A 24,693-nucleotide genomic window follows, 5' to 3' on the forward strand; every position below is an offset into this window, starting at 1 on the left:
AGGAAAGAAGATGCAAAAGAAATCGTGTTAAAAATAAGAGTCAAATAGAAGGTAAGGAATCGAAAGCGCAGTTAAATTTAACCATCGGCAGATAGGTAATCGCTATGACTTGCCTATGGAAATAGATACTAATATCTTCCTAAACTATCATCTCAAAAAATGATTTTTATATTATTTTATAAACTCAAAAAGGTATATATATATTTAGATATATCAGTTTTATTTCCATACAATTTCTTTCTCCGTTTTCAATATTTTTTTAAAATTTAATTTGATACACAACCTGTAACAATGCTTTTAATGTTGTGATTGAAATACAAGCTCATCCATCAAAACATTCGATCGTGTGCTTTTGCCAAAGATAAAATTAAGATAAAAAAAAAATGCATTTTTAGAACATTAACTCCGAAGTAAGATTTTCACTTTCGCTTTTATTTCGTAGAATGCACATTTTTTTTAATTGCAAGTGCAATTTTTTGTAGACTGACGCAATTAAATTCATGTTTTTCAGCCTTATCAAATTACTAGATAAAATTTGAAAAATGTATACCATATTAATCATTTAACAGTCTAATAAATCAATAATCTCTACGAATAAGCTGATTCTCAAAGACGGCTAGAATAATATATATCTCATAAAACTATTAGAATCTCTTAGAGTACCATCAGCAAACTCGAATGCCCTAGTAACAATCTGCACTTTCTTTACTTTTTTTCCGAATGGTATCTAATCCTTCAAACAATCGAAACAGTAGCATAATAAAGATAAATACCGCCCGCTACATAATATGACCTTTTCACCCCTAATCATCACCAGTGCAACGATAAGTGCACTAGAAAATGATACTAGAGTTTCGGCTTTTCGTTTTTATTTCATTTATAAAATTGAATAAAAGCATAAATTGTATATTTCATGACATTCTCCAATATCATCACCTGAAGCATCTTGTTATTCCAGTCACTGGATCGAAATGGCTTGTTCAATTCTAAATCAAAATCTCGTATTTATTATTGTGTATTCTTGAATATTGTTACTAGTAGGTCAAAAATTATACACGGACGCCTTTTTGCACTCACTCAAATGAACTCACAGTTCTACAAATGAATGAGACACACTAAAATCGTAAAAAATAATACGAAAAACATCTTCTACTTACCATGAGCACTACCGGTATTTATTTTCTCTTGTTGTTACAAAATAAAGCATTGCCATTCCTGGAAAACAAAGTTTTACAGCTGAGTTGAGTTGTAAACTCTGCTCAGTTTACATATACTCCCACCTTGCAAAGTTACATTTATAGTCTGAAATTTGCAACTTACATTATATAACATTTAAAATTCCAAAATTAAAATTAAAGTTCAAATTTTAATGTTCACAAGTTTTATCGACGTGGAATTTTTATGGTTCTTCCTGATTTACTTTTGGGATAGTGCCGCTTTCCAACAGTATCAATGTTCTCGGAAGAAAGGTCAGTTGGTCTAGCTGCCTTCGAAACGACAGCATCAGCTTTTCTAGCTGTCTTGAAGACATCAACATCAGTTTTGGCAGACACTTCCAAAGGGTAGAGCCTTTGAAATTGATGGATTCTTTCACCTTTGTAAGTCTTTAATCTCGCAACTCTAGGGACTCCATCTATTGCGGATTTGATGTTCCTTAATTACTACTGATCAACAAAAAAGAATCCACATACCTTTCTGCTGAACAAAGTTCGAACCAAAGTGTCCGGGATAGAGCTTGCCTACACTAAAAATATCCAATAACTTTTCTACTGACCATATGACAAAAGCAGTGAGGACGTTTTCTTTAACATTTTTAATGCAGATTATTAAAATACAAGCACTCCGTTAGGAGTTCTAACCGACAACTAGTAAATTACAAAAAAACCCAATATAAATAATAATCCTTTCTGGCGCCACCAGACCGGAAATGAACAGATGCATCATATTATATATATATATATATATATATATATATAAGGAATTACAGGAAACTACGAAAAAAAATCAACTTTGTTCGTTTCCCGTTGCAACACTCCCCACTTTGTGTTTATAAGCTGTTCATAAACTCAAATAAAAGTTCATAGTCTTTGGACAGGTCTCAGCAATCGTCCATAACGGGATCGTCTTGGTTCCAAATGTTCAGTTCCGTCAGGTAAGACAGGATGAGAAGTTTCATTCGGAGGGAGAAGCGAAGAATCCATCATCGGCTTCATGTCGGTTCCACAGTCAGATTCATAAGAAGGAAGTGGAAGACCATCAGGGGGCTCTATCAGAGAAGTCTTCCTATCTAAAGAGATGGGAAAAGTCTCTCGTCTATAAGCACCTGAAATTAGAGGAGAATTAGTATTGTATTCAACAGGTTTATCCTTTTCGCTCACTTCAAGTGGATATAATTTCTGCACAGGACGCAGAAAAGAAGCAAACTTGGTTTTAACTAGAGCTACTCTAGCTCTATTGTCTTTTCCTTGAAACAGTTTCAAAATTCTCCCCAAATTCCAGTTTAGTCTTTTGGTATTATCTTCAACCAAAACGATGTCTCCAATACATAAAGCAGTTTCTCTTTTTACCTTTTGTATTTCTCGCAATTGTCCCAAGTATTCCGATCGAAAACGTTTCCTTAGATCCTTTTGGATTCTGTTTCGATAGGCCAATCTTTTATTAAACTTACTTTCTTCAATTAGGTCTAAATCAGGCACGCCGGTTTCTCTAATATTGTGCAGGAACATTGCTGGAGTAAGGGGTTCGAAATCTTCGGCATCTTCCGAAACATAAATAAGTGGTCTTGAATTCATTACTCTTTCACAGTCACAAAGAACTGTGTTTATTTCTTCATGATTTAAAGATGTCTTTCTTAAAGTTCTTCTTAAAATCCGCTTCATAAGGCCGATAAGTCTCTCCCAAAACCCTCCCCACCAGGGGGCATTTGAAGGTATAAAAGTCCAAGAAATAGGACTTAGTTCTTCAATATTCTTCAGTTTATCGAAATCAACTTCCTTCAGTAGACGATGAGCACCTTTCAAATTTGTACCATTGTCTGAATAGATGACAGATGGTCGACCTCTTCGTGCCATAAATCTCCTCAAACCTAGTAGGAAATTTTCAGTTGATACTGAAGTTAAAAGTTTGAGGTGGACTGAACGGTAAACCGCGCAAGTTAGGATCAAAATCCAAGCCTTTCTTTCTTCTTTAAGGATGACAGGTCCAGCTAGATCTAATCCTACGATTTCGAAAGTTTCAGCATCTCTCACACGGTCTTGAGGCAATAAGCCCTCCTGAACAGAAACCGGTTTTGCATCAAATCTATTGCAAATGATGCAGGACTTTATAGCTTTTTTAATAGCTTTTCTTGACTTCAAAATCCAGTAATTTTCCCTAAGATGGCTCATAAGCCTCTGAACTCCAGAATGTCCATGATGTTCGTGTTTATACATTATGAGAGTCATGATAACAGGATGATCGGAAGGAAGAATTATGGGTAGACGAAAATCTCTATGGTCTTCCCTGAAAAATATTCTGGTTTTCACTTTTAGAATTCCCTCAGAGTCTTTGATAACTTGTAAAGATTTTAACCTTTTGTCGTTCTCATCATAAAATGCTTCTAACTGCACTTGTTTCAGCAAAATACGTTCAGCCTTCTTGATTTCATCATAATTCAATGGACCTACTGTTCTTCGATTTCTCCCATTCTTCAGATTCTTAAGAAACCTTAAAAGCCAAGCTGTAATTCGGACAGTTTTAATATACGATGAAAATCGATGATAATACTTTTCCTCAAGTTGTTAAATAGAAGCGGTTATGATAGTCTTCTTCTTTTCTGAATGAACCACTTCCATATTTGGAAAATGAGCAGATTTTGGCCAATCTTCTTTCGACCTTTTGATCCAATCAGGTCCTTCCCACCAATGACTTTTGATGAGGGTCCTCACTGTACATCCTCTCGATGGGAGATCAGCTGGGTTTGAAATACCAGGTACATGTCTCCAATTTTCCACAGAAGATAGTTTTCTTATCTCCTCCACTTTATTAGCAACAAAGGTAGCCCATGGGCCTTCTCTTTTTATCCAGCGTAGAACATCCATTGAATCAGACCAGAAAGTGCTTTCAATATCTTCCAAATGCAAATCTCTCTTTATCGTATCAGCTAACCTTGCTCCGATCATGCAAGATAAAAGTTCCAATCTTGGGATAGAAATACCTTTCAAAGGAGCAACCTTTGATCGTGCTTAGATTAACTGGCAGGTCATCTTGCCATCTTTCTCAACTCAAAGAAATGCGCTAGTAGCGTAAGCCAATTTTGAAGCGTCGCAAAAGACCTCTAGTGACAAGCTGGCGTCTTTAAGATCGAGGTGTGACAGCCTCCGGGAAAATTCTAATTCTTTCAAGTCTTTAAGTTGACGCTGCCAAATTTCAAATTTTTCTCGATGTCTTCAGGCAATGGAGAATCCCAAGACGCTTCCATCATCCAGCACTCTTGCAGAATCAGTTTGGGAATTAGAGTGACATTGCAGGTGACTCCAATCGGGTCAAAAATTCGATGAGCAATGGGAAGTATTTTTCTTTTCGAAATGGGTCTTTCTTCAAGAACGGGCTCTTCAAAAGAGATGAACAAAGTATCTCTTTCCACATTCCACAAAAGACCAAGAACTTGTACCTCGGGAAAATAGAGATCATGTTGATCAATGCTTTCCTCCAAAATAGGTGAATGCATGTTACTATGTCTCCAACCACATAAGTCGAATTTCCTAATGCCAACAATTCTCTAGAGTCTCGTTGAAAAGACAAGTCTTTTTCGAATGTTTCCACACTCGTTACGCAATTGTCAACGTACATAGAGTCTAGTAGCTTTTCAGCTGCAGCTTTCAAATGTTTAGGTGCCCGTTTTAGATGAAAGTTTAATACTGCAGCTAGCAGGAAGGGACTGCACGATACTCTAAAGACTACTCGACAATGTCTATAAATAATAACCTTTTCATGATCGCCACCTTCCCACCACAAAAAACGTAGAAAGTTCCTATCGTTTTCGTGTAAAGCGATTTGCAAGAATGCTATACGAATATCCGATATTACTCCTATCTTTCTTAAAAGAAACCTATTCAAGATTGCAGGTATTAGTTCAATTAAATTAGGTCCTGCTTCAATGCAAGAGTTCAGAGAACAAAAGTGTCCATGACGAGCGGACCCATCAAATACAGGGCGGATTTTGGTTGTAGAGTTTTCTTTGAACACAGGTCTGTGTGGTGGGTAATGAATTTTCTTATTTTTGTCATGATCATTTTCATTAACCCTTTCAATAATCCCCTCATTTTCCCATTCAAAAAACACTTGCTCATAATCTAATAGTCTACCATTACCTTTTAGAGATCTTACAGTATTTTTCAACCTTCTTTCGGCTAGTTGAAAATTATCACTAAGTTTATCATGTCCATCGATCCAAGGAATGCATACATAATATCTACCATCTTCATTTTGCGAGACCGTATTCTCAAAATGTTTTAAAGTAAGATCTTGCAACTCAAGTTTCGTTTTCTTTTCACTTGGGTCCTTAATTCCCAAAGAATCTAATTCCCATAGGTCCGAAATTTTTGTCTGATTTGTAAGCAAGGAATGCACCAGTAATGAATTTTTGGATTCAAAAGTGGATTTAGAGTTCGATTTTTCCATAACAGTCCATCCCAATTTTGTATTTACTGCTGTGAAACCTTTCTCCCCACTCTGATTACCTAGATCTGTCGACTCAGTCTGAACCAGATTTTTTCTTTCTATGTGTTGCTGCCTAAAACATACAAATTTGTGATGTAATCCTGAACAAAATTCACATTTCGTTTTATTTATGGGACAATTCCTACTAAGATGCCGATCTATTTTAAGGCAATTAAAACAGCAACCCTTTCGCAATAAAATATTCTTTCTTTCCTGTAGAGAAAGATCTGTCATCGCACGTCCACAGCTATTCGTAGTAGGAGTCCTCGATTCACAAAAGACGCAGCTATTCTTCGTTTTGTTTCTATTTTCATTGAGTGGAGTCACTAACAGTTCATTAGCAGTAGCAGTAGAGATACCTTTTTGATTTATTCTTTTATTTTCGCGATCCTGGGATTTAAACTCCATATGTCGTTTACGCAATTCAATACACGATTTATTTGTTTTGTTAATAGACTGCGTTTTCTCTCTGGCAGCTAAGGTATGAGTAATGAAGGATCCTCAATTCAATCAGGAAGGATCAATGAAGTTCCTCAATTTTAGAACCTGACTTTTGTTTTTCTGATTTATTGTATTCTAAAAGTAAATCAGCCGGAATAAGTTTCATGATTATTGGACACAAGATACTTCCATATTGTGAGGTTGAAATACCTGAAGACTCCAAACTTCTCAATTGAACATTACAGTTATAAGCAAATTGTCGGAAGGACCGAATGTCGTTAGAATCTTTTAATGGTGGTAAAGATAATATTTTATTCATACGGGTTTGAACCAATACTTCAGTACTGGCAAATCGTTCTTTCAATAATTGAACTGCTTCATCGTACGCAGCTGCTGAAATAGGAAATCCTTCTACGGTATTTAATGCAGATCCTCCAAGATGAGCCTTTAAATAATTAAATTTGTCGACTTTATTTAATGAATCATTGTTATGTACAGCCGTTTCAAAGCTGTTCCAAAATGTCAGCCACTTAGAGGCATCATCGCCAAAAAATCTGGCTATATGATATTTGGGGATTTTAATTTTGATACTTTCAACATTCTGGGGAAGAAAGTTTTCTGTTGGAATAGTCGGAGCCGTGTTTTCTACTAATGACGAATTATCCAAGTTTAACTTAGCAACATGATTAATTTTCTTTTTAGTGCGGAACAGACAAAGTAAAACTTTATCTCTATATTCTTGTGCCGTTTCAAATTCTTCCTCAAAATTATCTGTATTAAAAAGAGGCTCAAGTTGTTGATCAACTATAGATAATTGTTCGAATTTACAATTAAGAATTTCCGAAAATTCCTCTAACTTTTCAGAATTTAATTGTTCATTAGCCAATTCAGTTTCTATATCGTTTACAGCTTTCGTTACCGCGGTGCGTAAAGACTTCCGTTTTCGTTTTAACAAATCAAATTGCTGTTGTTCCGACATTTTAAATATTCAAAAAATACTCTTTACTAATCTAAGCATTCAATTTCAATAATAAATTATTCCCCACAATACTTCAATTTTTACACATTTCAATTTCAAAAACAAATATTCAAACTTTCAAATAGAAAGCACATTCAAATTCAGTTTCTATAAATATACAAAAGTATAAATTCACAAGATTTCAAATATTCAAAACTCCTAAATTCAAATTTCATAAAAATTCAAATATTCTAAATTCAAGTTTCATAAAAATTCAAATATTCTAAAATTCTAAATTCAAGTTTCATAAAAATTCAGTTTCGTTTCTAAAAATATTCCTGATGCTAGTGTCAGAAATCCAACCATTCATAAATATTTCAAAAGTTTCATTTATTGCTTCAAATTGCAAGTAATTCTAAAAGGAAATCTAATTTTCTAAACACCAAATTCAGTTGGTTAGAAAAAGTTCTAATTTTTCAAAATTGAAACCGAAATTGTTCTTGAGTTCTAAAATGTTCTAATTTTCAAATCTAAATAAAGTTCTAAAATGTTCTAATTTTCAAATCTAAATAAAGTTCTAAACATGTTCGAAAATGTTCCAATAAATCGAAGTTTCGATTTTCAAATGCTTATTCATAAAATTCTGTCAAAAACTTATCAAGCTCTAATCCCGGCAGGGATGCCATATTGCGGATTTGATGTTCTTTAATTACTACTGATCAACAAAAAAGAATCCACATACCTTTCTGCTGAACAAAGTTCGAACCAAAGTGTCCGGGATAGAGCTTGCCTACACTAAAAATATCCAATAACTTTTCTACTGACCATATGACAAAAGCAGTGAGGACGTTTTCTTTAACATTTTTAATGCAGATTATTAAAATACAAGCACTCCGTTAGGAGTTCTAACCGACAACTAGTAAATTACAAAAAAACCCAATATAAATAATAATCCTTTCTGGCGCCACCAGACCGGAAATGAACAGATGCATCATATATTATATATATATATATAAAAGGAATTACAGGAAACTACGAAAAAAATCAACTTTGTTCGTTTCCCGTTGCAACACCATCCTTTTTCAGGAAAATCCTCTGCGATAATTCCAATTGGTTAATCGATGCGTTTGACATTGTCATGCCCAATGGCAACGTCACCAACATTCAAAATATCATTCCTTCTTATTCCTCTGTGGACTAAAAGAGCAAGATACTCATTTTTGAATCGTTGCCTGAGATGTTCACGTAATTTCTGCAAGTATTTTACACGTTTTGTCAAGGAAGATCATTGGATTTGTATGCTCTTGAAGATAAGTTTAAGCATTCTTACGATACACTCCCAAAATCCATTCTACCACGCTGCTGTGAGAGGAATAAATTTCCAAGTAATTTTCTGAGCGGTTTAGTACACTGCTATTTTTTTCCAATCCAATGCTTTTAAAGCACTGCTGGTTCCCACAATGTTCATGCCGTTATCCGAATATCGAACGGAAATTCTGACTCTTCTGGCAATGAATCGTCTGAGGGCTTGAATATAAGCATCAGTAGTAAGTGATTGAACCAATTCAAAATGGACTGCTCGATAGACGGCACAAGTAAATACAACAATTCATGCCTTACCATTTGACTTCAAATAGAGAGGACCAGCATAATCTACACCTGACACTTCGAAGACCTTTGACAGTGTAACTCTATCACTAGGCAGCGGAGCAAAAGGAACTTCAACTGGTTTAGATTTGAACCGCTTGCAAGGCACACACTTGGAAAGGATTTTCTTTTTCACAGATTTTTCTCTCCTGCAAAATCCGATGCTCCTCTCTAAGCAAATTTTAAAGTATCTGAATTCCGGCATGACAATTCCTTTCATGGGTGTAGGCGATGAGTCGTCTCACTACTTCATTTTTCGATGGAAGGATTGCAGGCTTCAGAAAATAATCTTCGTCTTTCATATATGTAATTTTAGTTTTCAACCTTAGTATATCTCTTTCGTCACGAAAAGTTCCAAGAAATTTCAATCTATCATCATTTTTGGTAGGAAAAGATTCTCTTTGGATCATCCGTATTATACATACTTCAGCTTCTTCAAATTCCATTTTAGATAATTCCCCTTGAGTAGTTGACTTGGGGTTAATGCAATTATTCTTAAAAAGAAGAATCCAATCAATCATGTGAACTATACTTTGATAACTGGAAAAATATTTATAACACCAGTCATCAGAAGAAGTCTTTTCCATATCTGTCAGAATTTCAACAGTTTTCAGTTTTTCCAATTCAATTTCTTCTTCTTTAAATTCCAGAGTTGGAGAGCTCAGGACATGCTCGAAAGAGACTTTTAACCATTTGGGACCTTCCCACCAAGCAAGAGAAACCAGTTGCTTGGCATTGCATTCTCTTGAAGGATGCTTGGATTCATTTCTCTAGGTACATGGTGCATGAAGATGCTTGGTTTTCTTATTTCTTGTACACGGTTCCTGACGAATACAGACCAGTTTTCTTTTCTTGAAATCCAGGCAATTACCGTTGTCGAGTCACTCCAGTAGAAACATCTCATGTCTTTCCAACGTAGAGCTTCTTTAACCGATTCAGTCAGCCAGCTCCCACCAAAGCAGCCAATAGTTCTTTTCGGGGAATTGTTCCGCCACCGCCTCTGAGAGGTGTTACGTGGAATTTTGCAACAACTAGTCTTAATTCTACATTTTCTCCTTGTTCAACCTGTAGGAATATGACAGTGGTATATGCGTCTTTGCTAGCGTCACAAAAACAATGAAAAGTGCATCCCTTTATATTGGTAAAATCATAGTGGATCCATCTGGGAATATGTATCTGCTCCAACAAATGAAGTTCATGAAATCACTGTGAAAGCTGCTGCTTTAGTCTATCGTCTAATATGTCTTCATCCCAACCTATTTCCAGTTTCCAAGCTTCTTGTAAAATCAATTTGGGAGGATTAGAAACTGGAGACGTGTAACCAATGGGATCATATATTTTGCGTATAAATGGCAAGATTTTATTTTCGTGAATTTCACTAAATTTATTTCATTCAACCAGTTCATGTTGACTCTCAAAATGTCCTTCTGGCGATTCCATACTAACCCTAGTATAGGAGTTTCGGATTTTACTGATTCTTTTGAGTTTTCTTCCGAATTTTCCCATCCCCTTAAATCAAAACCACCTTCTTTCATTACTTCAGTGGAGTTGGAAATAAAATGTTTTAATTCTTCTTGACTGTCAACACTTGTCACAACATTATCAACGTAAAAACTTCTTTGTAGCTTATTCTTGAAAACAGCATCAAATGATTCACATTTATTTATATGAAGCTCTATCACGACTCCCAGCAGAAATGGACTACATTTTACACCAAAAACTGCTCTTGTATGATGTAAAACTTTTAATTTCTTACGTTCTTCATTTTTCCACCATAGAAACCTTAAAACATCACGGTCGTTTTTTTCAACATTGCCTTGAAGAAATGCATTTCGAATGTCCGCTGTAATGCCAATTCTTCTTTCCCGAAAACGTAGCAGAATATCAGGTATAACTTCAATGAGATTCGGTCTCCACTCTCTAAGCATTGATTCAAAGAAGGTTAACTTTTCATTCTAGCTGACACATCAAAAACTAGATGAATGGGTGTAGTGCTACTTTCCTTTAATATAGGATGGTAAGGTAAATAATGTCCAGGTAACTTCCTTTCGTCTTTTGGGACTATTTCTATCATTCCTTCAGCTAACCAATCTTGAAAAACCTTTTCATAATTTTTATACAGTCCACTGGAAATCAGTTTTAGAGTAACGTTCTCCAATCTTTGTTTCGCCAATGAAAAATTATCTGGCAGTGAAGCTTTATCATCAGACTACGGTAATGATACTTCATAACGACCATCTTTAAATTTGACAGTTTCTAAAAAATATCGCTTGGTTTCCAAATCTTGCTGAGCTCTGGATTTTCTTTCGATGGGATCCTTGATATTAATCAAATCCAGCTTCCACAAATCTGAAATATCAGCACCTTTAACAAATAAGAATGTCACAGACAAGGCTAAGTATTCTTCCTTTTGATTTTCTGAGGCAATTTTCCCCATTACTGTCCATCCTAGTTTTGTTTCCAAAGCAACAAGACCACTACTTAGTTCTCTACGGTGACCAGTCAACAGTTTGCCCATGATGTCAGCACCAATGAGTATTTGAATTGGCTTGGAAGAATCGTTTACATCAGAGAGCTCAATTCCATAATGCTCCAACTCGTTCATCCAAGCTCCTTTTCCAACAGGTTGAATATCTTCACAAATTTTGGCCTGTTCCAAAGCGTCAAAATTACATCTGAAATTTCCATTTAGACTTCTTAATTTTATTTTATAGCAATTATGCTTGCGTTCACCAAAATTAACTCCACCAAACAGTGAGTGGATAAACTTTTCTTCTCGAATAGGTGAATATTTCATTTTTTCGGTTACTTCTTTTAATATGTAAGAATTTTGTGAGCCTGAATCGCTAAGTATATGTACAGTCAACTCATTATTACCTGAAACAAGTTTGGCTTGAAGTGACTGTAATAGAACTTTTGGACTTCTGGATAAATTTGACAAATTAACTTCACTTTCTGGAGAGTTTTCAATCACTAGACATGCTTGTTTATACTAGCAAGTTGATCACAAATTATAGATTGATGTCTTTTACCACATATTATGCATTTTACTAATATTTGACATTTTCTAATTGAATGACCAGGGTTCAAGTAGGCATAACAACAATTTTTATCTTTCAAAGTAGTTTTTTTTTCCATCAAACTCATTTTTCGAGCAGAAAAGCAATCTCCACTTGCATGATTCTTGCTGGAAAAAAAAAACAAAAAAAAAAACAAAAAAAAACATGACTTTTTGATTTTTTGGGTCTATGCATTGGCGAATAAGCTGAAAGCTGTTGATACTTTATTTCTATTTTCTTTCGATTCAAACCTTTTGTTACTAGAATGATTCTTATCCTTTCTTTTATTCAGGTCAAAACCCTGCATTGCTAAAGAAATTCGTTCTTCAGCGTCTGCTTTCAAAAATGCTAATGATTGGTTGATTGGTTGGATTTTAATGGCGCAAAAGCCAGACATGGCTATGCTGCACCAAACGTATGGTGAAAAAAAAAATGCTAATGAGCCGGCCAGTCTAATTTGCGGTTCACATCAAGAATTCTTTGCCTCTGCTATGCTCTCAATATTTCTTCTGGCAAGCAAGACTCTACCAATGGGTGTAATAAAGCGGCACTTTTATCCGTTCAATTCAATGAGTAACGCCTAGAGTCTCTAATGCACGAATTTGTGCCTCCAAATTTTCATAAAGTGCACATAAATTCGTTGCGGACTGTTGGGTGTTTCTATAACCAATTTCAAAAGTTCACGGACGTAGAATTCAATGAGTAAATCATTTCGGCCAAAGCGAGATTGTAACGACTCAATAACTTTGCTGTAGTTAGCGCCGGTTAGCGGGAAACTCACAACAACTTCCCGAGCGCGCGATCCACTAACAGTGGCTTGGATCAAATATTGAAATTTATTTTTGGGAGCAATATTTACGTCATTATGAACATGCTCAATTTGACTCCAAAATGGCAATCAGTCCTTTAAATATCCGGAAAATTAATGAAGTTTGGGTAAGTGGAATTTCGTTTTCACACTACCTGATTCAACGGTTTCGTAATTTGGTACTTCTAAACGCACTCCAGCAGATACTATTGCTAATTATAACTCATGTTGTCTTTGCTTCTCCATTTCCTCGTCATGAAATTTTTCTTTCGTCTTCTTGGTGCTTTCGACTTTCGTTTTCTTGTCTTTCCCTGATAATCGTAAACAAAACCTCTTGGACAAACTCCGGATCATTTTTATAAACTTGACTATTTAAAATCATTTATTTCAAAGTAATAATTGCAACTTAAACAGGTAAAGGTTCATTGCTTTCTTCCAACAAAGTTATGAGATCCTCCTTTTTAAACCTTTAACGTTTTTGAACATGATAACCATCAGTTTCGTGTCCTGTCGCGGACTCCAAATAATGTTACTAGCAGGTCAAAAATTATACACAGAATTCTTTTTGCACTCACTCAAATGAACTCGCAACTCTACAAATGAATGAGACACACTAAAATCGTAAAAAGAAAATAATAATAATACGAGAAACATCTTCTAGCTACCATGAGCACTACCGGTATTTATTTTCTCTGGTTGTTACAAAAAACATTGCCATTCTTAGATAAAAAAAAAGTTTTACAGCTGAGTTGAGTTGTAAACTCTGCTCAGTTTACAAACATCTCCATGTAACATATTTCTCAGATAGCACTGATTCATTTATACAGAGTATCTATTCTAATTGTGGTCCAATAATAGATCTAAAACATCTGAAAGAAGCGTATCTTATAGCTTTCAACAAGCAAATCTTATATATAGGGTAATTTGATACTTAATACTGATGGCGCATTATTTTTACAAAGGGATTAATTAAACCAAAAGTGGAATTGGATCACGAAATAAGAGAATATTTTAGAATGAAATTACGATGGGCTAAATTAAGATAAAATTTTGGAAATTAATTTGGATTAAATTAAGAGTTTAAAATATCATTACATATATATATAAATTTATTTCGTGCATCTAGAAAAAATATGATTTTACACACACACACACACACACACATATATTTTTAAAAAATAATTAACTTGTAGAACCTTTTTCTATTTGCTCTTATGTTGACTATGTCGTATAGCGCCATCTCGTAAATTTTTGTGATACTTGAATTGTTGACATGGGATGATAACCTACTGGTACTTCAGAATTGTGTGAGATATTGCTGATGGATGTAAGATGAGATAAGAATGAAAAATATTCATATGTAATTAGTATGTGATTTGTATCTAAATATTTCCTCAAAGAAAAGAAAAGAAAAATTAAAAAAACAACAAGAAAACCTTCAATTTCACAAAAAAAGACACAAAAAAACACCTAAACCTATTAAATCCTAATGTTTTAATAGAACAGTATCTGTACCAGCTAGTGCACAGAGAAGAATTCTACTGGTATTGCTCCTAAGGTAGGCGTTAATAATAGCAAATATTTGTAAAAGTTATATATGAATTTTCGAAATTTAAGATTTGAAATAGACTTTTGATGCAGTTTTTTGAAATAAAATTCGAAATTTTGGAGAAAATTCTTGTTAACAACATAGTTAAACCTATCACTGATTGTTTACAGTAGAATAATTTTTGATTCATAACAATTATTTAATATTTTTAGATATTTATCGTACTTGATACATTCGACTCGTTTGAGTTTTTATCGGTTTTATAGTGATGGATTGCGGTAACAGACATAATCTAACATATTAATCAGAATCAGCTGTCCAAAAAAATTTTGTACCTGCTATCTGGATTGTTATTTGTTCGGATCCGATAATGCAGCTCAAACTCACACCAGATAACCCTAATCGAAGAAGAACTGAACTTTTTAATTCTTTCAAGAGCCAAGACACGTCGGCCGCACGAAGTCAAACGTAATCATTGGATGAGTTGAGTGATATTTTCTGTTAATCACACTGTGGGATATCCAATATTTCTTTAGTCTGCTTTGGTGTAACCGCAGAAATCAAAAGGTAAATATTTTCGAATATTATATTGAATATTTTGATATATTTTTAGCTAGGATTTGTCGGTTTAGTACTTGTAAAATAAATTTGACTTATGTGAAAATGCTTGTTCGAAAATTAGTCCATTATTTTAATTCGGAAAATTAGTATTTCATTAATTTCGTTTTGAAGCATTTTTACAATTTACTTAAATATTATCGACTAGAAAAGTAAAATTTGAATAAAAGCTATAATTTAGTTAGAAGTCATGGGGGAAAAATTAGAGTTAAAATAAAAAAAAAGAATATAAAATAAATGCTAAGAATAAAGAAATGTAAAAAAGGTATTCGTAGAATAAAACTATTCAACAAATTTTTGAATTTCCACTTGATTTTTACAATCATTCAATTTATTCTTGTGCTGTGAATTCAATTTATATGCGCTGTGAATTCAATTCTTACAAATTTACGTGAACAGTAAAAAAAAAAAAAAATGTTTTCAAAATAAAAATTCATAAATTAGAATATTTTGAATTTGGTGAAAATATTAATTACTGTGATTTTATTAAACATTAAATATCATGGCATAAATTAGAGATTTATAAAAACACATTTTAGGCTGCAATTTTAGATTAAAAATATGTAAGAAAACTGTTAAAAATTATTGTAGAAATACATTTTTGAGGTTTGCTGACTTACAATTCGACTTATTTCAGAATCAGAATAGTAATTACTACTTTGAGATTTAGGCTTGCCAGTTGCCCGCTTTTTCTCCATTTTTCTCAACTCCTAATAAGAAATGTTGTGTGTGAAGGAGCTTGACAAATATAGTACAAAGAAGATGGTTCAAAATTAAACTTAAAACGACAAAAAGGAAAAGATGAAACGAAAAGCTAAATTCATAAAAAAGATGACTGTACTAAGGACAAAGAGTAAAACTTGTCCAAGGAAATTTAAGGATCAGTAAGTTGTTGAAGGAATTTGATGATGAAATGTGCTTTCCTCTCTGCATCTTCCGTTAAATCAAAGAGCCAAGAGAAAGAAAGTGGACCCAATTCCCATTCGCTTCTGGAGTTGTTCATGAAAATTTAGATTTTTTTTAACAATAGAATAGAATATGTTCTATATTCAGTTTCATTACAAATCGGACATTTGGGTGAACTGGACATTTGAACATACCAAATCTATATAGCTTTTCATGAACAACTCAAAGGTTTCAGTGCAAAAGCGGGAGTGTAAAACATCTATCATTCGATTGGGATATTGACGCTGTCAAGGTTTGATGATCTCCAAGTGAGAAAAAGATTTACTGTAGTTACTTTCTTTCCATTCCTAAGAATACCATTTTTGGTGTACCGGAAGATATCTGCGGGAGATATCCATTTCACAACTTCTATTTCATTTGAAGCAAAAGCAGATGAAATATGGCATTCAATCTTTTTACCGAATTAGTAGATTTCTATCAAATTTTGAGCAAAATCTGAGCTGAGGCAGTAAACATGATAACAACAAAGTGAAAAGATCTAAATGGATAAAATTCGGTTCACTTATTTAATTTTTATAGTGTAGATACCTATAAAAGTTTGAAACAAACCCAGCAAGGGGTAGATTTCCTGTCTATCTATATTTTTAGAAACATGTAAAATAATTCAAACCGGAATTATTTAAATACAACAAATTTGGTATGGGATTTTGTGATTACAAGTATAGTTTTGAGCCAAACTTTTGTTTCAATCGGGTGGGAAAAACGCATCTAAAACACAGATTTGATTTTCAGATAGTATTAACCGTGTACCAGGGATTAATCGCCAAACAACTCGCCAAGGATGATAAGACAGATTCAGTAAAAATGCTAAGTTTACGCTAAAGGTTTACCAAACTATCGTACAAACGCCATAGTTATGCAAGGTGTTCTCTGGAATAACACATTTATTAGAAAGTATGCGAAAGTTAATCAAATTACTAATTTAATTTTTTATTATTTCAGACTATTATATCAAAGGCTGCAATATTATTAACTGTCTAACTTCAGAAATTCACTTTCCTCAAATGGTTTTAGTAATTTTATTCATTAGTGCTTTTGTATTTTAAAAGATATAAACTCTCAAATATTTTACATTGAGTAATAAAAAGAAATAATTATTTTTAATTACATCTATAAAAACAATGCTCTTTTCATTTAATCATTGTGTAACTAAATTTAGAACTACGTAGTGAAAACAAATTGAATTCTGGTGGAATTAGGAATAAATTATGTGAATATATTTATATTCTAGTATTTCAGTTTACTATAAAAGTTTTTGTAAATTCAATTTCCGACGTTCATTAAAGGAAATTTAACGGAATAAAAGAGTTTTTATTAAGTTAAATAGATTGCAAAAGAAGGTCCAAAAAATTCAATTTTTAATTGTATTGTAAATTTTATTTAAACTTTGAATTTCTTCGTCTTACTCAATTCTATATTTTTTAAATTAATGTTTATTATTAGCTAATTATTTTCTGATCAAAGATATTATTTCCTAAAGAGTGTTATTTTGTAATTCGCAATGTCAGAGCAATTTTCGATTATTGCAATTATTTCAAATTTCCATAGAAAGTCTGAAATATTTTGAACAAAAACACGAGTTAAAAAATGAAATTTTTTTAAATACTAGATGAAATGTTTAGGCAAGCGTATTGAAAAAATTATAGGAAATAAAATTTCTAACACAATTTCTAACTCTAATTTAATTTCGAACAAGAATTAATTAATATAAATTCATAAATTTTTGTTTCCATATATAAGTTTTTGGAAGAATTTATATATGAGAATATTTAATTAGGATTTGGAAGGAATTTTTATTTATGTTTTCTATTCTTATAATTAGCAAGAAATTTTAGAACTTTCATTTTCGCACGAACTGCTACTTTTTATTTCATGTTAAAATAGGTACATTTCTCCTTCAAGGAAAAAAAAAAAATGGTAATGATATCTTAATTTTACATAAAAATTCTTGGGAGAATTTAAATGTTAAATTGAAAACTTCAAAATTTCGCTACACTTAGATCCGACATTGCCATTTCTCTTCCCAAGTCCTAAATTGAATGTTGAGAAATGTAATTGCTTATCTTTTACTATTATCAATCTTCAGACATTAACATTTTAATTCCCCTAAATTATGTATGACTAAATCAAAGATAATTGATATGCGCATTATCAAACATATTAACATTTTTTTTTTTTTTTTTTGCTAAAGCCATCTGTTAAATATTATGGGCAAAATGAAACTAAACCAATTCACTTGATATGACAATAGCATGATCAAAGTAACTGCGCATGTCATTTAACATTTGTTAATTGGTGTACATTCGCGGAAAAGTAAAGGGGTGACCAGTCTTTATTCCGGTATTGTTCATCTCAAAATCATAAAAGAAAGATATTATTCGAAAGGCATAAACGTGTTCTCAGAGATTTTTTTATTAAAAATTTCATAAGGGACCGTCTATATATTGAATTAATCACAAATATCAAAATTTTCAATAACAACAACTCCTTTTCTCACCAAATTTCAAAACTACATCAAAAATTCTTCCCACAAACCAAATTTCATTAATCTAGGTTTATTCTTTCCGAAATTATAAGATAATTTGACCTTCTAATGTTAAAATACAATTTTGAACTTTTATTTATATCTAAAATAATAATATAGTTATTAACCTTAACACTTTTTGTTATGAAAATATAAGAGATTCTACATATAATACACATATAATTTTTAGTATGCAAAAAATTTTTTAATTAAATTTTTAAATAGCAACACATTTAAATTTCGATAAAAATCACAGGATAAAGTCATTTTAAGGTGGCATACAACATTTCAGTTTAATCCTACAAATAGTTTTCCGGTTACATTAAATGTTCTGTTTCGCTTTTAAATGATCATTTACAAATTTCAAAACTTTGAATTGTATTTTCTTTTGCATTCAATGAGCATGCACTTCGTCAATTAAATACCGCTTTTCACGTTGTTGTAATGTAAGATTATAGATAAAAATTCACATTAAAAATGAAATCAAATAAGAAATGCTTTCCTTCACCTTACTGTTTCATTAAAAATCACCGCATTAAAGTATGGAGGATACTACTGTCAATCTAGAAATTTCATTTCTCGACTCATATAATGTTACTTAGAGAATATAAGAAATTACTGAAAAAGGAAATTTTATTTAATAAATAGTTGGCAGGATTGTAACTGTTTAAATTTGCAAACATACTATTCAAATTATTTCTCTTTATAATTAAAGCATAACGAACTCAATATTCTGTAACAAGCAAGGGACATTTGTATTTGTTTATATTTATTAAAGTTTGTTTATGCGCTGAAACATCATAAAATTAATCCTCCGCAATTGTATTATAATATGGTATAAATCGTAAATGGAGTAAAAAATTGAATCATCAAAATTTCAAGCATCATCATTAGATAACGCATCTATTATTTTTGGGGTGCTGAATACATCTTGCATTTATTCCCTATACATGCGAAACTGAATTTCAAATAATTTTAATGGTTCACGAAGTATTGATTGATATTTTAATTTACCGCTATTTTTGTAATTATAAAATTATGCAATTTTTGTTTAATATTTAAACGTAGGGGGTGGATGTTCATCAAGTAAAAATTTTAAACGATAATTTTCAGTTTGCTCGAATATCGAAACGAATAACTTGGGAAAACAAAGTTTTATAATTTCTCCGATAAGCCACATTTATTTATAACAAAAAGAATGCATAAAATTTCGAATTAAATTCATTTTTAAGTTAATAGTTTTCTTAAAGATTTGTCACTTACTAATATAGGAGGTAAAAAGAGAATTTTTTTATAAAATATTTGAGGCCAATTTTTATTTAGCCTCGATTGTTAACAATTATGATTTGGCAAATAATTCTGCTAAAGCGCATTAAAACGTTATTCTTATACCGTTTTGGAAAAAATTTAAAATTTTTCAGAACAAGTGAAAAATTAAGCACATACACACACAATCTAACTTTTAAGAATAATTATGTTTTTCATAAATTGCATTTTAATATATTTTTAGAATTTTTACTTCTTTTTTTATTGATTTTGTTTACTCCTGCTGGTACGGTGATTAAACACGAATCCCATGATTGCAAATATGCTGTACATTTATAACGCTATGTTTGAATACGAAGTCAAAATATGACAGAAATTTTGATAGGACTGAAACAGCACAGTAATTATTTGTAACAGACAAGATCGTTGTTTTGATTATTTACTTAACGCACCATTAGAATTTCCAGGGCAAAAGTTGGTCCAAAAAGAGCAGATACAACACTATAAATTGGCCGTTATTGAAAATTTTTATACTGTAATTCATTGAATCTTATTCAAGTAACTTTTTTCAACACTATCCGAAGACAGTTTAAAAAGTACGCCATTACAAAGAAATGAAAAAGCAAATGAATTCTCTTAAAATCATAAATTCTTTTTAGTTATTTATACCAGATATTTTTTAAACAGATATTTTGCATTGCATTAAAAATGGTGTTTTTATATGTATAAAATTATGATAGCCAGAAATAATTTTTTTAAATTTATACATTTCAATAAAAAGAAACAAAAAGCATCATATAGCTATCACAGTTAAACCGTTTCTAATCTCTTTATTTGTTTATTCTCTGTTTCACTTCTTTTAAAAAGCTTATTTAATGTTTCTGCTTATGAGCTTGTGTTGCTTTCCATTTCCTCTCTTCACATAATATATGTCTTTTTGAAAAATTTCTAAGCTGCAGTGAACTGATGCAGAATCAAGGCATAGTCACGGCTGTTTCACTTGGCAACTTTTCGCTCGGCTTTTGCTCTCAACACCAACTCCTAACGCAGCGCCCTCTATGCTTTCTCATTGATTGGCTTATTTAAAATTTATCAACTTATCACATAAACCATGTTTTTTCTTTTTGGTACGATCTATTTTCTTATATAAACATGATGAATAAAAAAAAAGAAATTGCTCTTACAGAGTGAAAATCATGGTAACGTTTTCGCATTATCTTTCATACTAATAAATAGGGTTTTGTTTTTGAGTTGTTCACTAATATACGGAGTATTCGTTGACTGACTTTTCGCTATGTGTATCTACGCATAATATCGTTGCGCCATCTGTAAGAAAAAAGAGTTTTGTTAAAACAGTGCATAGAATGGCGAGCAGTCGGGAAGAGATGAGGGTACCACCGGCTCTTGTCAATTTAATTCTTTTGATTAAAAGTGAATAACAGTTCGCTAAATGATTTTTTATTAAACGAGTTTGAATCTTTATATGAGCAGCGACGACACTGTGCCTTTTGTATCATATTGTTGTTTCTGACCACATCTTCGTATCAAAGATAATGTTTTACATCTATTATTTCGTATTTTAACAACGAGAGGAAACCTCAATTACGTCGGGATGCTTTTCATGTGATGCAACAAGAAAACAACTGGGAAATAACTTACATTTACAAAGTGTTTTTAAATATTAATTTTGTTCTAATAAATAATAATTTTTGTTTTCTTTTATATTATGTATTATTTATTAATCACTTTAATATTTTATTAGATAATTTTATATTGAGAACGATTAGTCTACAGGTTGTAAAAATTTCTTTTATCAAATCTTGAAGTATATCTTAATTAGTAGCACTTTATTTCGAAGTATTATTTCTATTTCTTTCATCATTATCGAACATTTCTATGTTCTGAATATCTCCAATCACTTTTTCAATAGATTAAAAAAAAAACATTATAAATGCAAATTAAAAAAGCACCACCTTTGTGTAATGACTAAGAAAATGACATTGGTCAATTCATTAAGCAAAGAAGCTTCCGAATTGAGGTAATTAGTTAACACTAATACGTGAAGGAAACTCATAACTTTAAATACTATTTTAAGTACGCATAATTTTTCGAGTGGTATATAACTGAGTGTAGCTAAATGCTCCGGCAGGTGGCCAATGAACTGCAATAAAACTCTCTAACGTTGGTTGGTATTTTATAAAAAAAAGTTAGGTGGTAATAAAAAAATATTTAAATATAGTAAAGATAGATGAGTAAAATTTAATTTAATTTCATCATTCTTCAGTAAAATTTGGTAAATTTAAATGGTAATGTGTTTAAAAAGAGATAACATATGCTTTCATTTCTTCTCGAATTGGAGATTAACTCAGTGCAGACGTGCTGCCATCTATTTAGCGATTTGTTAAGCTAACTTGATTATTAAATTTAGGCGACTATCACACCTAATCTTTTGGTTTGAATTTAAGTTTTGAACGAATAAACCAACCACTTCAAGTTAATTTGAAGTTAATTCATTTCTCAAATGAAACTTTTTGCTTTGGTGTTAAGTGACTTACCGTTCACCACTTCAAGTTAATTTTATCTTGATCAAGTTCTCTTTTTCACACCTTTATTATATTGATTGCAGTAATACTTCAAATGGTCAATGGTACTTTGATTTTTCTTTACTTCCTTTTGAATTTTCTCCCTCTCCCAGGTCTCAGTTTCAAACTGGAGCTAAACTGGTAAAATGAAAGCATTATATTAGTTTTTGAAATTTAGAAATTAACTTTAATTATTTCTGAACTTGAAAAATTTCAAATTTTATTGGGTTTTTTTAATATAAAGTTGCTTATCACAAAATTAAGATCCTGACTGAAATCATTGCATCTTTAAATCTCAAATGTCTAATCAATATGTTGTCGATTGTTAATATCTTATTGATAACCGAATTAGAAATAAATAGATATAAAAAAAATTGAAATCTGCTATCGCGAATTTCAAGCTATCATGTGAGAACATTATTTTTTTAAGTCACGTGGTATCAATGCGATAGAAAAACATTATGTCATTATATATAACTTTTCGATACATCTCCTAGCTTTTCGTGATGATTCTCGTTTAATTCCTTTTGCTTCTTCGGATGTTAATTTCTTACGACCCTGCTCTTTATTGGCCAGACAGGAGAATCAGGTACATGGCGGAAATTCGCACTAAGTTGTAACTTTTTGTTGGTGATAAACCGTCAATTATGTCAACTTTCTTTATAACTTTCTAATAACCCTAAAAACGATAAATGGATGCTTTTAGGGTTCAATCAATCGGCAATTTTCTATTCAGGCATTTTGCGGCGTCAAAAACCTCAAACCGAAACAACATCATGTTCTCACATGATAATATTAAGTTTAAATGCAAAAATGGAATTGAAAAAAGAAATGAACGATGGCAAACAACTGACGATTTTTCAAGGATCACCCTCAAGCAGGGATTCAAACCAGGGATTTTTTTCTGTGAGTGGTCTGACTTTCGTCAAAATTCAAATCTAAGTAAGACCACATTAAAATTGAATCAAACCAAACTACAATAAGATAATTAAATCCTAAAACCGAAAAACGTAAAAAAATACTAAAGCAAAGAACAAACCAGTTAAAATTAAATACTCCAAAAATTTTATGAAGAAAAATAAACCTATCAGTGCTAACCATAATATTAAACTGAAGTCAACTTTCCCGCTTTTAAAGCTGAATACGCCCTGGTTTGAATCCCTGCCTGAGCGTGACCCTTGAAAAAGTCTTCAGACCAGATTCTTTGTTTCTTATTCCATTTTTGCAATTAATATTTATTTCTAATTTGTGTTTTAGATGTAGTGCTTTCTAAATTAAAGTATTGTATTATTAGTTTTGCTTCAGGAAATGTTTACTTTTAATTTATTTTCGTAAAGATTGATTTTTTTTTTGGTTGATAGTATCTTAACGATAAATATCTATAATGTAAGTAATTTTTTTTCCTTTTTTAAAAATAAAATTAATAAATTATCAAAAAATAAGGTACTTACCATCTGCGAAAGTCAACAAACTGACTCTCCGACCCGCCACGAAGGCACACGGATTTAAATCATAAGGCTGAATGACCGACCACGGTACAACCCTCCCCGAAGTAAGTACGTCCCGTCATCGATGGGAGGAGTCAGATCCCCCACCTATTTATGTACCCTCCAGAGTGGCGAGATCCAACCACCATGCCGGAGGCATCTAATCCTCATTGCGAGGTGCCCCTCGGGAGGATTACCATCTGGGAAAATGAATCAAAGCAAGCAAAACAAATTTATGGCTTGTTTTTTTTAAAAGGATTTTCTGAAGATTCTGCAGAATCTTACATTAATATCAAGAATTACAGTTATTTAGATAAATTCAAATAATTCGGAGCAGAATTTCGGTTAAAATAACAACTCTATTTTCAGACTCAGTTACATTCAGCAACTAATGACTTTCTGATGATTCCACTGCACTTCTTAAAAATAAATATACTCCTATCTATATTGACGATCCTATTAATATGGTAAATATCCATGAAATATCCAAAATCTTGCAATTATAAATCATACACGGTCACATGTTGCTGGCAATTGACTTTAAATTCCTACTTCCCTTTCAGCGAATGTACAATAACTTATTGAAGACTAAATTTAATAAAAGCCGATTAGCTCCCATTGCAAAAGCAATCGTAGTTCATGGTAAGATACTGACAACTAAGTATTCAAATGCTTTTTTCAAGACCAGAGGTAGTGTCTTAGGAGACAGACAGTCCATTAATTCCATGAAAACTTTAGTCATCATGTTTAACTTCATGTTTTCAAATTCAAATAAGCTATTAAATGTAAACTAAACAATGTAAAATCTACCAAGGTCTACACCAAAATTGCACTCGAACTCGAAATGACATATTCAAATGTACATAAAAATATTGTTTTTGTGTGGCCAATACATCGTTTAATATAATCAGTTTTGAAGTAGATAATTTACTAACTATCATTTTCAACTAGCGTTACGATTGACGTTTGTAGAATTTCTTGTACATCTTTTCAGGAAATATCTAGGGAGCATCTTTCCAATGGGATGGGATTCACAGTCTTTTGTTTGGACTAAAGTGATATGGATTGACTTAAACTATCAGTTATGC

At 32.1% G+C, this 24,693-nt stretch overlaps 3 protein-coding genes and 1 long non-coding RNA gene across 4 annotated transcripts in view; 1 reads left to right on the plus strand and 3 right to left on the minus strand.

Annotated features, from left to right (window-relative positions):
- Positions 1-2,078: 2,078 nt before the first annotated feature.
- On the minus strand, positions 2,079-3,443 carry LOC129975554 (uncharacterized). The gene has a single exon (XM_056088616.1). The coding sequence runs from the start codon at positions 3,441-3,443 to the stop codon at positions 2,079-2,081; it is 1,365 nt and encodes a 454-aa protein (XP_055944591.1).
- A 935-nt stretch (positions 3,444-4,378) lies between these two features.
- On the minus strand, positions 4,379-6,108 carry LOC129975555 (uncharacterized). Its single transcript, XM_056088617.1, has 3 exons — positions 6,032-6,108; positions 4,714-5,773; positions 4,379-4,651 (listed from the first exon to the last, which is right to left on the minus strand). The coding sequence occupies exons 1-3, from the start codon at positions 6,106-6,108 to the stop codon at positions 4,379-4,381; spliced, it is 1,410 nt and encodes a 469-aa protein (XP_055944592.1).
- A 112-nt stretch (positions 6,109-6,220) lies between these two features.
- LOC129975556 (uncharacterized) lies at positions 6,221-7,120 on the minus strand. The gene has a single exon (XM_056088618.1). The coding sequence runs from the start codon at positions 7,118-7,120 to the stop codon at positions 6,221-6,223; it is 900 nt and encodes a 299-aa protein (XP_055944593.1).
- Positions 7,121-14,566: 7,446 nt separating this feature from the next.
- Positions 14,567-24,693, plus strand: part of LOC129976413 (uncharacterized) — a 35,220-nt gene continuing 25,093 nt past the window's right edge. The window contains exon 1 of the long non-coding RNA XR_008785142.1: positions 14,567-14,729. This is a non-coding gene — a long non-coding RNA (uncharacterized LOC129976413). The remainder of the gene's footprint in view (positions 14,730-24,693) is intronic.

This window comes from Argiope bruennichi, chromosome 7 (assembly GCF_947563725.1).
Source record: "Argiope bruennichi chromosome 7, qqArgBrue1.1, whole genome shotgun sequence".
Lineage (NCBI taxonomy): Eukaryota > Metazoa > Arthropoda > Arachnida > Araneae > Araneidae > Argiope > Argiope bruennichi.